Below are 14795 nucleotides of genomic sequence, written 5' to 3'. Positions count from 1 at the left end.
TTGAAGCTTCATGCAGTGCAATGACTTCAGCATGATTTGAAGATGTTGCAACAAGTGTTTGCTTCTGTGAACGCCATGAAATCGCAGTTCCTCCATTCTTAAATACATATATAGTTTGAGATTGTGCTTTATGGGGATCAGATAAATAACCTGCATTTGCATAACCAACTAACCCTTCTTTTGAATCGTTTAGATAAAACTAGCCTAAATCAATAGTGCCTCGAAGGTATCGAAAAATGTGTTTAATCCCGTTCCAATGCCGTTTAGTAGGGGCTGAACTAAATCTTGCTAACAAATTAACTGCCAAAGAAATGTTAGGTCTTGTACAGTTAGTAAGATACACAAGAGCTCCAATTGCATTAAGATATGGTATCTCTGGACCAAGAATCTCTTCATTATCTTCGCATGGACGAAATGGATCATTGTCAAAATTTAGTGATCTAACAATCATCGGGGTGCTTAAAGGATTCGCTTTGTCCATATTGAAACGCTTTAAGAGTTTCTCAGTATAGTATGCCATTATGCATATGCTCAATTTGTAAACCAAGACAATATTTTGTTTTTCCAAGGTCTTTCATTTCAAATTCTTTCTTTAAAAGAGCAAGCTTCATTGATTTCTTTTTGCGTCCCAATTATATTTAGATCATCAACATACACATCTATAATTACATATCTTGGCGTTGTCTTCTTAATGAAGACGCGTGGACAAATAAGATTATTTGTGTATCATTTAATTATCATATAATCACTGAAACGATTATACCACATCATTCCAGATTGTTTTAGTCCATACAAGGATCTTTGTAACTTGATGGAATACATTTCCTTAGGCTTTCAGCTTAATGCTTTAGGGAGTTTAAATCCATTAGGAATTTTCCTATATATGTCACTATCCAGTGATCCATACAAGTAAGCTGTGACAACGCCCATAAGATGCATCTCTAAATTTTTAGAGACTGCTAAGCTGATTAAATGTATAAAGGTTATTCCATCCATAACAGGGGAATATGTTTCCTCATAATCAATCCCTGGCATTTGTGAAAAACCTTGAGCTACAAGTCTAGCTTTGTATCTAGTAACTTCATTTTTCTCATTTTGTTTTCGTACAAAAACGCATTTGTACCCTACTTGCCTTACAACCTTTGGTGTAATAACAATAGGCCCAAAAACCTTTCGTTTGTTAAGTGAATCTAATTCAGCTTGCATAGCGCCTTTCCATTTATCCCAGTCATGTCTATTTTGACAATCATTAACAGATTTTGGTTCAGGATCATCATCTTCACTCATGATGTCACTTGCTACAAAATTAGAAAATATTTCATCAATATTTTCCATTTCATCTTGATTTCACAAGATATGTGTCTGACCATAGTTTATTGACATTTATTTATTATCATCAACATCCTCCTGATGGGAGGTTTTAGTATTCAATATTTCATCTAGATTGTTCACTTTGTGATTAAATTCCTTTTCAAGAATTTTTCTTTTTCGAGGATTTTTATCCTTTGAACCGATTTGTCTTCCACATTTCAAACGTTTCTGAGATTCATGAGCCATTTTTTTATCTACTTGATTATTTGGAATCTCAATTCGAGTTGGGGCATTAGCAGCTGGTATGTGAGATTTAGTAACTCTGTTTGTATCAGTAAATGCATCAGGCAATTGATTTGCAGTTTCTTGTAAGTGCATTATTTTTTGAACCTTTGTCTCACATTGTTTAGTCCTTGGATCAAGATGTAACAATGTAGGTACATACCATGAGACATCATTTTCTTGTTTTTTCTTTTCTCCCCCTAATACAGGGAATAATGCCTCATTAAAATGGCAATCAGCAAAACGTGCTGTAAATACATTACCCGTTAAAGGTTCAAGATATCTTATGATGGAAGCATATTCGTACCCAACATATATTCCCAACCTTCTTTGAGGACCCATTTTTGTGCATTGTGGTGGTGCAATAGGAACATACACTGCACATCCAAAAATTTTAATATGGGATATGTCAGGTTGTTGGCCAGAGGCAAGTTGTAGGAGAGTATTTATGATTTGCACTTGGTCTCACACGAAATAATGAGCCAGCATGTAAAAGTGCATGACCCCAAACAGACACAGGAAGTTTTGTTCTCACTATTAATGGTCTAGCTATTAACTGTAGACGTTTAATCAATGATTCAGCTATGCCATTTTGTGTGTGCATACATGCAATAATCGTTAAAAGCACGTGATGTAAATTCACCAGCATTATCAAGTCTCACCCTTTTAATAGTGTAATCAGGGAAATGTGCTCATAATTTAATAATTTGTGCAAGAAATTTAGCAAAAGCTATATTACGAGTTGATAACAAAGAGACATGAGACTATCTATTTGATGTGTCTATTAAAACCATGAAGTATCTAAATGGTCCACATGCTGGATGAATTGGTCCACATATATCTCCTTGAATTCTTTCAAGAAACACAGGTGATTCATTTTCAACTTTTACAGGCGAAGGCCTTGTAACTAATTTTCCAAGAGAACAAGATGTATACATAGGAATTTTATAAGTGTATAATGAAGACATTATGATATTTTAATTAGAACTTTATTTAATCGAAAGGCAAACAGTACATGAAGGAAAACACATAATTAAAGATAAAACACATAATTAAAGATAGTAAGGAACACACTTAGTTGTTGCATATAATTATTATGGTCAAGCAACATTTGTTTCAGAGTTCCACATCAAAGTCTGCAATGTTCAGCTCAACATTGAGACCATCAAAGTTATCCACATGGTTCACTTCCTTCTCTTTTCTTTTGAGAGAGGCTTGGTACAGTTCACATAGATGTGGAGCTGTGCGACAAGCTTTTGACCAGTGGTTTGTACTTCCAAATCTAAAACAGGAAGTGCTATTGTTTTCGGATCTACTAGCTTCATTCCATTTATTGTGTTGGTTGGAATTGTTATTTTGTAGAGTGTGATAATTGGTAGTTCTTTGATTTCCACCGCGACCACAACCACGGCCACGGCCATGAAAATTTCCTCGGTAATTATTATTACATTTGAAAAGACGATTTGACCATTAAAATGGCTTTTATCAAAAGGGCCACGACCACGGCCTCGTACCCACTTTTTCCCAGAGTCTTTAGTATCATTAATAGTAGCAACATTTGCTTATGGGATTGCTAGTGATCCGGTGGGACGAGATTGGTGATTTTTCATTAAAAGCTAATTATTCTTTTCTACTACGAGGAGAAATGAATTTAGATCGGAATATCTTTTAAAATTTTGCAACCTATATTGTTGTTGCAAATTTATATTCGATGCATGAAATATGGAGAAAGTTTTCTCCAACATATCTTCCTTAGTAACAGTTTACCCACAAAATCGGAGCGTTAAGCATATTCTGAACAAAGCAGAGGTGTACTTATTTACTTTTTTGAAATCTTGGAACCTGAGATTGTTCTATTCATCTCTAGCAGTGGGAAGTAGAACTTCCCTTTGATGATCAAATCTGCTTTTTAAATCTTTCCATAAAACATATGGATCCTCGCAATTTGAATACTCGAATTGTAACATCTCGCCAATGTGTTTGTGGAGGAAGACATCGGCTTTTACCTTGTCTTGTTCTTCGCAATTATTTCCCTCCATTATCGTTTTCAAAAACACCCATTGATTTAAGATGTCATTTAACATGTGCCGTCCACGGCATATAATTATCTCCGGTGATATTAAGAGACGGAAATTCAAGTTTTGCGATGTTTGCCATTTTGTTACTAAACACAAATAAGATAAATATTAGGACTACATACTTATTAAAATTGAAAGAAAATACAAAGGTAGAACTAGAAATAGATAAAGGAAAATGAAACAATCAAACTCCTTAGGTGGAGATTACAAATTAAGAACAATAATATTATCAGCATTATGGTGGTTATCACCAAAACTGGATGGATCATTTCTTGAAAATTATCTTGAGTAATCTTAAAGTGAAGAGTGTTTATGGTGAAAAAAATGAGATTGAAAATTGGAAATTTTTAGGGTAAATTTATACCCGTTTAATAATAGATAATAGTTATATATATATATATATATATATACACATATATATATATATAATATTAATTATTTTAAAGTAAGATAATAAATAAGATATTAAATAAATTTATTTTATAAAATATATAATTAGTATGCACAATAATAAGATAAAAATGTGAGTAAGCATAAATAAATGTAACCTCTAAATGGAATATTAGCGTGCATATATAAATAAAAGTTAGTTGCGATGAAAGTAAGAGTTAGATGCATAATGAAAAGTTAGATGCTTAAAAAAAATAGTTCTAATAAAAAGTAAAAGTTAGATGCATAAATAAAAGTTAGATTGTTGTTAGTCTCATTGTTATCAAATTTTAAATAGCATTCTTTATACTTACTTATTATTGTTATTACTTTATATATGTATGTGTGTGTATATATATAATGCATAAAATTAAAGAAGTGTTTATGATGTTTATGTGGATACCTTTGTGTCTAATACCTTTATTGATTAGGATATAAGCGGCTCATGCTGATAACGTGTTATGATTTAATGAGAATTAACATAAGATTAGTGCTAAAACTTGAGAACATTAGAAAATTTGGCAAAGAGATAAAGTAGTGAAATGTATCACTTGTGAATATATATGTATGAGGTGCATTTTCTCCTTTACATTGAGCTAGTATTTATACTACAAAAGATTAACTTTTTTTTCTACACAAGATTAACTATTTGATGGTCATGTAGTATAGCACATTATCAATAAGTTTGACAAAGAGCTCATCCACTTGCTTGGTAAATCTAAATAGGTAAATCTTGATCTTGAACCATATATTCATAACACAAAGAATATTAAAAACCTGGTCAATATTTTTGTGGTACTTAATGCTTATGCTTCATGGATGAAGTGTGACACTCTAGGAAAACAAATCATCTTACAAAAGAAAAAAGATAAAAGAAACAAAGAGCTTTCACATACAAACAATTGGTTTGAAGTCCCTCAGTGAGGGTGAATGGTCGGGGAGACACCGTCTAAAAACATGATGTTAGTATTGAATTTACGTATGGAATTTATCCAGGCATTACCAACATATAGCATCATTGATAGGTTACCGACACTATCATAGGGATTACCATGACAAGATGATCAACGTCTGACTCTTGGTCAAAGGATTATCGAAAGACTATTCATTGAAGAATTACCAATAGACTCTTCATCAAGGGATTACTTAGTTTCTTTACCGACAAAATACCAGACATATTGATGTCAGTAATTGAAGTTTTTAATAAAAAATAGTTAAGTAATAGTACTAAAACACGTTCTAAACTATAAAGAAAAGGTATGATAACCAAACAAAAATATAATTAATATATTAGGAACGGAACCTGTTTTGGTTCCCAAAAGCAACGGAACCTGGCATATGTGCATTGATTTCAAGGATCTAAACAAGGCATGTCCAAAGGATTGCTACCTGTTGCCGGTAATCGATATAAAGGTGGATGCGATGGCACCGTACAAATATCAATGTTTCCTGGATGCATACAAGGGGTACCATCATATCCGTATTGTTGCTCATGATGATGATAAAACAGCCTTCCGCATGGATCAAGGAACCTTCTGTTACAGGATGATGATCTTCGGGTTGAAAAACGCGGGTGCCACCTACCAAAGATTGATGGACAATACCTTTAAGGATCAGATAGGGCGCAACCTGGATGTGTACATGGATGATCTTGTGATCAAATGTGTAGATGAAGACCAGATGCTACGTGACATCGAGGATGTATTTGACACGCTGAAGAAGATAAACATGAAGCTCAACCCTGCCAAGTGTTCTTTTGGCATGGAAGAAGGGAAATTCTTAGGTGTCATCGTAACAAGTGACGTATTTAAAGCTAATCAGGAAAAAGTTCAAGCAATCACACGTATGCCTTTCCCTTCCTTCCTTAAGGAAGTCCAAACATTAAATGGAAGGTTGGTTGCTCTGAACAGATTCTTAGCTAATCGTCCTTCAGATCAGTTGCTGCTGACCAATCAGATATCAACTTGCCAGAAAAACGAACACCGGCGCCGCACTTGCCAGAAAGACGTTTTTCCGGAAGCCATTTCCGGCCACCACATTGTCTCCGCCAGGCCATTAGACCCACCGCTGCCTCTTACCGCAAATCCATGTATTAATTAACAGCAATTATCATTATCCGACGAATAACGAGCACCAATCATCACCAATCCACTACACCAACGACCTTTCTGGCCGGAAAACTGTTCACTGGTGACCGGTCACCTGAAAGTCAGGTTGCGGTTCTCAACCACCGTAGCCTCCTTCTTCTTCCATCGTGGTTCGTAACCACCAGCAAGCAAAAAATAACTGGATCTTCGCCGGACAAACGTGCACCACCGTCATAGATTACCGGTGACCGTCTCCTTCACTAGAAAAACGAGCCGGAGCTCACCGGTATCATCATTGTCGCTGAAGCCGGCAATGGCTTCTCGTTCATGTTCACTGACAGCCGTCTGGACCACCACCTTCACATCCGCCAACAACCAACATCATCTAATTTACCTTTTCTCGTCGATTTAAAGCAGAACAAGCGTTGCTAAACATGAATTGATTTCCAATTTCATGATAGCCAACATATCTGACTTTTTCCAGTATCGACTCATTCATGTTTAGCACAAAAACCCTAAAACGAACCTCGAAAAGTGTCGGTGAATCCAGATCTGCGAACAAGACGCGCTTCAAACATCTTTATTTCTCAGATCTTCAAACTTTATTTCCAAACTTCTAATTTTATTTTCAAAACTTCAACAGAATTAACGACTCGGTTCGAGTAATCGCGGAAATAGAACCTGCATATCAAGAGCAAAGTTGAATCATAAGATTCGACCTGCTCTGATACCACATGTAGGTCCCAAACGACCGGATCTCACGCGCGAATGGATTTGCACTTTATAAACGTTCGAGACGGGTGCGGTAAATCAAACGACCGAACATAAATAAAGATAAAATAAGGAACGATCTCATTGTCGGTTAAAGGTTTATAATATTAAACAAACCGACCACACCCAAGGTGAGCTCCCGTTGGGTGATTTACACCTTCAAAACACACACTAAAATAGAAATACAAGTCCCTATTTATAGCCTAACACATAATCTGGAAGCTTTCCTGTTGAAGTTAAACGCGTTTCGAAGGTCTCGTCTCGTACCCAGATTTCTAGCCCACTTTAATTATTAAGTTGACCGTAAATATATAATGGGTTTCGTACTTTGATATCGCAAGTCACATTTTTGGCCTTACAGCCATCCCGTTTATTTTTTTTTCTTCTTTCTGAAATACCTTTTTAACCTTCGTGTTGGATTGTTGATGGCTGAATTAGTGGTGGTGGTGGCGGTGGCTAGATTTGGTGGCCGAACTGGTGCTGTGCTGACTGTGAAAAAAAAATTTTGAACGCCATGAAGGATGTGGATTTTCGAAGGAAGTTGATAGATATATAGGATATTTTTTTCTTTTTATCATTTTGAAGTCTAAAGTTAAGTTAAAAACTCAAGTGAGCCTCAAATTAAAAAACTCATATTTATAAATCAAAAGTTCATAATATTTTTATGTGATAAATAAAGTGATTGGCCCCAAATTGAAAAGCTCATATTAAATTTTAGATATAAGTTTTATTTTATGAATGCTATTTTAAGGTTATTTTAATTTATATTACATTTATGTTTTCTAGTTAAAAATAATTTAGTTAATTTAATTAAATAAAAAACAAAAAATTGAATTGAGATGGTTTAGAGATGAATTAAGACGGGTGTGGAATGGAATTGTCGGAGAGAGTATGAAAATTGGTTAAGGATGAAATATAGTTTGGAATGACTCCCACCACGTAATAAAAGAATATCACGTGTAGCATGCATTCATAAAACAAGCAAACTTAGAGTATCTCCACCGGCGTGACGTGGAGAGGTTTGTGTTGACGTGGACCGGAGCAAACGGACGAGTGGCGGTTTTCACCGTTGAAGGAAAACGGAGGGTTGGAGGTTTGTTTGAGATCACAAATGTTTGTGATGGAGTTTGAAATGGGCCCACCATTAAGTAAAAAACAATAAATTGATGACATGGCGGGCGGGTGGTGCCGGCGGCAATCACCGCCCGGCGTTGTTGGGGTCACCTAGCCGGTGACAGACGGAGGAAGACGGAGGCAGGTGGGTTTTGGCAGACGGAGGAAGACGAAGCCAACGGAGGAAGACGAGGAATACGGATTGGTGGTTTGGGGAGCTGTGTTGTTTGTGTTGGTGGGTGTGTTGCCTGTGTTGATGGGTGTGTTGTTTGTGTTGGTGGGTAGGTGATGAAGACTTTATTATTATATAATAATAATAATAACGATATTTAATAATAAAGTAGGTAATGATGCGGAAGATGAGGTGGAAGTTTTTATTGGTTTATTGGTGAAGTAAAAAGTGAAGGTTTTTTAAAGAAATAATTAGAGTATGATGTGGCGATTAGGTGAAGGTTTGAATTGGTTTGAAGTAGTTTATGGATGTGAATCCTCTTTATGTTTTTTGGAATTTTCAAACATTTTTCTTAAGAATAATAATGTACAGGAGATCTGTTTGTCGAAGTCAACACGTGCATAAAATAAGTAAAATAAATGAAAGACAGGAGTGTAACACAAGTTCACTGGTAAGACGTACCTCTATGACGGCTAGACGTGCTCCGAGGTTTTCTCCCCTCATTTTTTCCTTCTAAAAATGCCAAAAGATATTAATTAAAATAACGGATTTTCTAATTATATTATTTTTTAGAATGTCGACTTACTTTTGTATTGAAGTCAAAGCACTCCCTAAACCGGAGACCCCACTTTCAAGTTTGGCTTGGGTGTTTCTCAAAGAAACCATACCGTTAGTACTATTTGACAGTCGTTGTGACGCTACAAGAGCAGAACTTTCTAGGGTAACACATGGTGGGACGAAAGCCCGGGTGGGCTTGGGATTCGAAATGACAACCTCACAAGGCCGAGCTCAAATTATTCATTATCATAATCTACCAAAAGTGACACAAGTGAGAATCGAACTTGGATCTCCATTGAAAAACCCAAACCTTCCTTACATAAAATTCAAATTCCAGAAATCCAAATCAAATAACTAAAATACCGAGAATCCATATACATGATTAGAGAGCATCTCTAATGGTACTGATGTGGCTGTTTGGATTGCAAACGAAACCCACGAACGAATGCCCACCATTGAGGTGGCCAAATGGAAGAGAGAGAGAGAGAGAGAGAGGAGAGATCGTCTGGGATTTCAAACGGGTGCGATGGTCCTATGAGGGAGAATGTAGTAGAGAGGAGAGAATGAAAGAGAGAAGACCAGATAGAAGAGCGCTAATGACGGGGAGCTGGCGGACCATTATCGGACGACATCTACGTTGGGATACTCTTATATATTAATTAGGTCAGTTTATATGCTACATTATTAAGAAATGCAATCATTTTTTTTAACTGCTTGTGAAATACTAAAGCGTCATAACACCCTTGAAATTATTACAGAATTGTTATTTCTTTTAATTTCTTTACTAATTGTAATATAAATAAAATATAAACAAATGGTTCAATCTAAATAATGTCGGAGACCAAAATTGCACCAATAACGTCTCGTGAGGCGGTGTTTGAGACGCTATGAGCCTTTATCACGCCTCATTGTGTACAGTCTGAGAAGTCTCATGGCTATGGAAAAAGAATCAAGGATATTTTAGTAATAAACAATGAAATGATCGGTTCAATTTCACATGGCGTTATTTATGATTAGCAATTCTTTTTGAACATCAATTCATTCTACACCTGATAAACTAATCTTTCACTTGCAAAACTTGAACAGCTAGATTATGCTTATTAATGGTTTGTAATTACCGAAAGAAAGGATCAGTTTCTATTTAACTATTTTTTTAACTTCAATTGCCACTCAAAACAACAAAAAAAACTCATTCAAAGCACTAGAAATAGCATGAAGCTGTGCCCAACCAAACCGCCAAAAATCCTAACAATATCAACAAAAACAAGGCAAACCACCAACAAAAACAAGAAACAACGTACACTGACAAAAATAAAACAATTAGATTTTAAAAGTTCCCCAATATTCCTCCCATTGTAACGAATCTCGTTTAGCCTTATGTTTGATCCACTTCCACATGAAACAACTCTTTATTAGGTTTCATTTTATTTAACTTAAATTATACCCCCACTTGCCCACCATCGATCTCTTTGTCTATAAAGCATGCATTTGGCTTTGAACTCAGTCTTACCTCTCGATCTCTTAATTTGTAGTCCAATAATATCTACAAACATGACTCGTGAACTTAGTCGTTTCCTCTTATTTGTGGGGTTGACACATATTACAACATTAATAGTAGCGGCTAGTGAACCACAAGTTCCATGTTACTTCGTATTTGGGGACTTGTTTGTGGATGCCGGCAACTGCAATGCAAATAGGTTTTATAGAGCCAATTACCCACCTTACGGGATTGATTTTCCAGTCGGTGTGACCGGTAGATATACCAACGCTCGAACCTTTGCGGACATCATTGGTCTATATCCTTTTATTTTTAGATTATACCCCTATATATATAGTATATGTAAACCTGAAGTTTTATTAATGCATTTTAAAAAAATAAGTGTATCTTTGTGAACCATATCGTTTTTATTTATTTCAGGTGAACTTTTAGGTTTTCCTAAGTTCATTCCACCTTTTGTTAACCGAACTAGAGACGATATCAAAACAGGTGTTAACTACGCTTGTGCTAGGGATGGAATCTATCCCCACTGGGGCAATTTGGTAATCACAATTTTGTAGCAGCCGTTTGATAATCTTTTGAACAAATATTTATTTTCTTCTGATGTTTATGTTTGTATGTTTTACATTTTGTATTATTTTAAGTTGTTGGGAATGACCAGCCTCGGGACACAAATAGCCGAACATGAAAGAGATATTACAAGCCTTCAAGATTTACAAATTAACAACACCACACTTACCTATGAACAAGAATACTTGAAAAAGTGCATTTACTTGGTAAATACAGGAACCTACGACTTAATGTATCAGATTTTCGGTTTCAGACCACCGGTAGCCGTAGATTCGTACGGCAGAGACATAGAGGTAAACAAACTTTCACATTTACTTTGCTTCTGTCACTCTTGTTTAATTTCATGATCTGTAATCTTTTGTTGAGAGTTGTAATTGTGAAATTAAGGCACTTTTGTTTTTGATAGAGGCTGTATTCCATGGGAGCTAGGAAGGTTGCTGTGTTTGGTCTGAGTAAAATAGGGTGCAGCCCCGAGTTTAAGAATAGAAACAACGGTAATTGCATAGAGCAGATTAATGAACAGGTTTCGGATTTAATGATGCGCTTAGGAATAAAGTTGGTTCCCTCAACTCTCGGTACCCGGATGCAAGATTCACTTTCATCGGCGTTGCTAATATATCACAGTCACAAGAAGGTAATACACTAGTCCAAATCATAAATCAGTTTATATAGACTAACCATGATTTGTTAGACTATGGTCCAAATTGCTAGAAATTAGGACTCGTAACCAAGTAGCTTTGACTCCAAGTAATTGTAGCTGACTAGTGGACTAACAAATTTTTAGTTATTGTTATTATTCAACCCTTTTACTGACCCAAGTTTCAGTTCATTATTACTCAACATGTACGTTTCGATTTTGCAGATGCACCGGTACCAGCTTCTCCTTGTTGCCAAATAAATAGACAAGGAATGTGTGTTCCAAACTCATCCCCTTGTGTTGATCGGAGTTCGTCTTTTTTCTATGATGGTCTTCATCCCACTGAAATCATCAACAAGATTATAGCAACAAGGGCATACAATGTAGATGATGAAATGTGTGCATACCCGTACAATATTAGTCGTTTGGCTCAACTTTAAAGTTTAACGACACACATGACACATCCTTTTACGATTTTATGTATATGCATTAAAAATAAGCTATTCCAATATGTGAAGATAATAAGATCTTAGTTATAATTTGTGTATGTTTACATCCATTGATAATAAATCATCGACCACTTTGCTTAAATCCATTGCAACCAAGGTTTTTAGTTTTCTGTTTAGTTCTTTTTTTATTTTTTCTAAATGTTTTCTTTGTGCTTTTGCGTCAGCTCATAAAAGTTGGAAGATATTATTTAATTAGGCCAACAATTCGATTGAACAAATAGAAGAAGATTATGAAAAGAACAAATTATATATACGACTTAATTAATTACAAAGAGAGGTCCATGTGGTATGTGTTTAATATTGGATTGGGTCCTTAGGTATTATACATTACTAATTGAGTCCTAATAGTTTATGCTAGTGTCACAAAAAGGTCCCAACGTTAGATGGGGTTAAGTTTGTTCCTTAAGTACTTCATGTGCCAAGCACATGTGAGGGCATGATAGTAATTTCAAGCCATGTGGAAATGTTATCACTCATTAGGGTTCAACATTTGTTGTTGGGCCTCGTTTTGTTATTTCATTTTGTTACGCTTATGTATATGATAGCACGTTAATGTAATTTTTATTGTAGCTCTTGTTTAACTTCTTGTACTAGGCCTTAGGTCATTATATTTGTAAAACCCAATGAGCAAGCCCATTTGGGCCCATATATTGAAGCCCTAATGCTCTGTTCCCGAGTTCAACATAAGGAAGGACAAGAAAGGAAAGGGATGGAAAGAAAGGGAGACTTGTGTTTCCGAGGTTCATTTAAGGAAGGAAAGAGTAAAAAGTGTGTTCACCGAGTTTCATTTAAAGAAAGAAAGGAAATGAAAGGAAAGAAAAGTGGAGGCTTTTGTAGTGCAAATTCTTTCTTTCCACTTTGAAAGGAATTGGATGGGAAGAAAGGAAAGGAATAAAAATATTTTCCTTTCCTTTCATTTCCTTGGTTAAATGAGCTCGGAAACATAGCGTAAGAGTATGGGGTTCCCCTATAAGAGGTCTACTATTCACCCCATGCTCACTAGCCTTTGTTTTTGCAAACTTCATCCTCTCTTCTTTCATTATTCGGTTTTACAACATACGATCTTAGATCCGAGTGTTGTTAGTGATTTTCGCTCACTATCAGCACATATTGATCCGAAATATTGTTAGAGATTCATCCATGAACATATGTAACGCCCTGGTTGCAATAAATAATTAAATAAAGTATTTCGGGATTATTAATTTAGTTGTCGTGTCGAGAGGCGTCGTTTAAATTAATTAAATAATATGGAGAGAATGGATAAGGTTAAAAGGGATTAATGGACTTGAGAGTGATTTGGGCCTAAAAGCATTTGGGCATGCCTATTTAAATCCCTAAAACTCTAATCTCAACCTTATCCTCATCATTTCCCAATCATTACACACACACACACACTCCCTGTGCACACATTCCATCTTTTCATTCCTATCCAAGATCTAGTTCAATCACACCAAAGGTAAACATTATGTTCATTTTTATTTCGTTCTCTTTTCGTTAAAATTAATAATAAACAAACAAACGGGTTTGAGAGTGGTAACAAAACGGACCGAGCCAACCCGACACAAACGAACCATAACCAAACCGAGTAGGAGAGTCAGATTTGGATTAAAACAATTGAAAATAATATATGTGTATATATGTTCAGTGAGTTTGGTTCACATGAACAGGGCCCAATCAGTCACTGTTCAAATCAAGTAGTTCAGATAGATATGGAACCCGGTGTCCGACGAGGTCGATTAAAGGTTGGGAAACTAGATCCAAATTTGAACTATGAAATTGTGTTGGATTTGGGTCTAAGGTCCGACATATGTATACATATTGAGCCTAATTAAGTGAGTCAAGAGACCCGGTTCCGACTTGGATCAAATGAAGTTAGTGATGATAACCCAAATAAACAGAGGGCTCGAACCTCCAACCCATAACGACCCGAATAACCTGGAATCGCACGAGGTTAAGCGAAGAACCCGGTATGCAATTCGTTTAAGAACCCATATGCAATTCAATCCCGTGCCACTTACTCCCATGCGACTGTTGTGGTAGGATCGGGTCAAGCAAATAGAGAGAAATTGAGAAGAAATTTAGAGAGAGTAATTGAAACAATTTTCTGGATGGTTCTCATAAAAAGCAAATAACTCCCTTTTAAAGGGTACAATGGACTCAATGCAACTACTCCTAATAAACTGGAAAACATGCACATGGAAACTTAGTCATGGACCACAATTTCCTTTATTCTCTCACCCACTTAGAATTGGAAATACTAAACATAATAACAAAACATGCAAGACTCAATAAACAATTAAAATAAGCCCACGTGCATGGACTTGGGTACGTAATAATCCACCCCCACTTGAACTCGCGTTGTCCTCAAGGTGAAAGTCCGGATGCGCCTTCGCAAATCTCCACTTGGTCTCCCATGTCGCGTCTTCTCGAGCTCGACCGACCCACCTGACGAGTATTTCGGTACGTGGGCGATACTTTCCCTTTTTAATCACCCTTTCATCTAGAATACTTTTTGGCTGTGGTAAGGAAGAAGAGAGATCGTTGTCTTCTCCGGTTGCTGTAGTTGCGTCTTGGACTTCTCCAATACACTATACGTAAGAGGCTAACATGGAACACGTCATGTAGTAAGGATCCGGGAGGTAGTTGAACTTGATACGCGACTTGCCCGACCCGTTTAAGAACTTTATACGGCCCGAAAAACCGATGGCTGAGCTTGTGAGACAGCCGGGTTGCAACACTAGTTTGTCGATACGGTTGTAGTTTAACATACACAAAATCAC

General features: G+C 36.2%; 1 protein-coding gene across 1 annotated transcript; it reads left to right on the top strand.

The window, feature by feature from the left end:
• The first annotated feature begins 10352 nt into the window (after positions 1–10352).
• Positions 10353–11767, top strand: LOC143586578 (GDSL esterase/lipase At5g45670-like). The gene is made up of 5 exons (XM_077068096.1): positions 10353–10554; positions 10720–10841; positions 10944–11162; positions 11276–11503; positions 11732–11767. The coding sequence occupies exons 1-5, from the start codon at positions 10353–10355 to the stop codon at positions 11765–11767; spliced, it is 807 nt and encodes a 268-aa protein (XP_076924211.1).
• The last annotated feature ends 3028 nt before the right edge of the window (positions 11768–14795 follow it).

Source organism: Bidens hawaiensis, unplaced genomic scaffold (assembly GCF_021521415.1).
Source record: "Bidens hawaiensis isolate Kalapana, Puna unplaced genomic scaffold, B.hawaiensis_p1.1 tig00034708_1, whole genome shotgun sequence".
Lineage (NCBI taxonomy): Eukaryota > Viridiplantae > Streptophyta > Magnoliopsida > Asterales > Asteraceae > Bidens > Bidens hawaiensis.
Note: the sequence above shows the minus strand (reverse complement) of the source record. Positions and strands in the feature narration are given on the sequence as shown.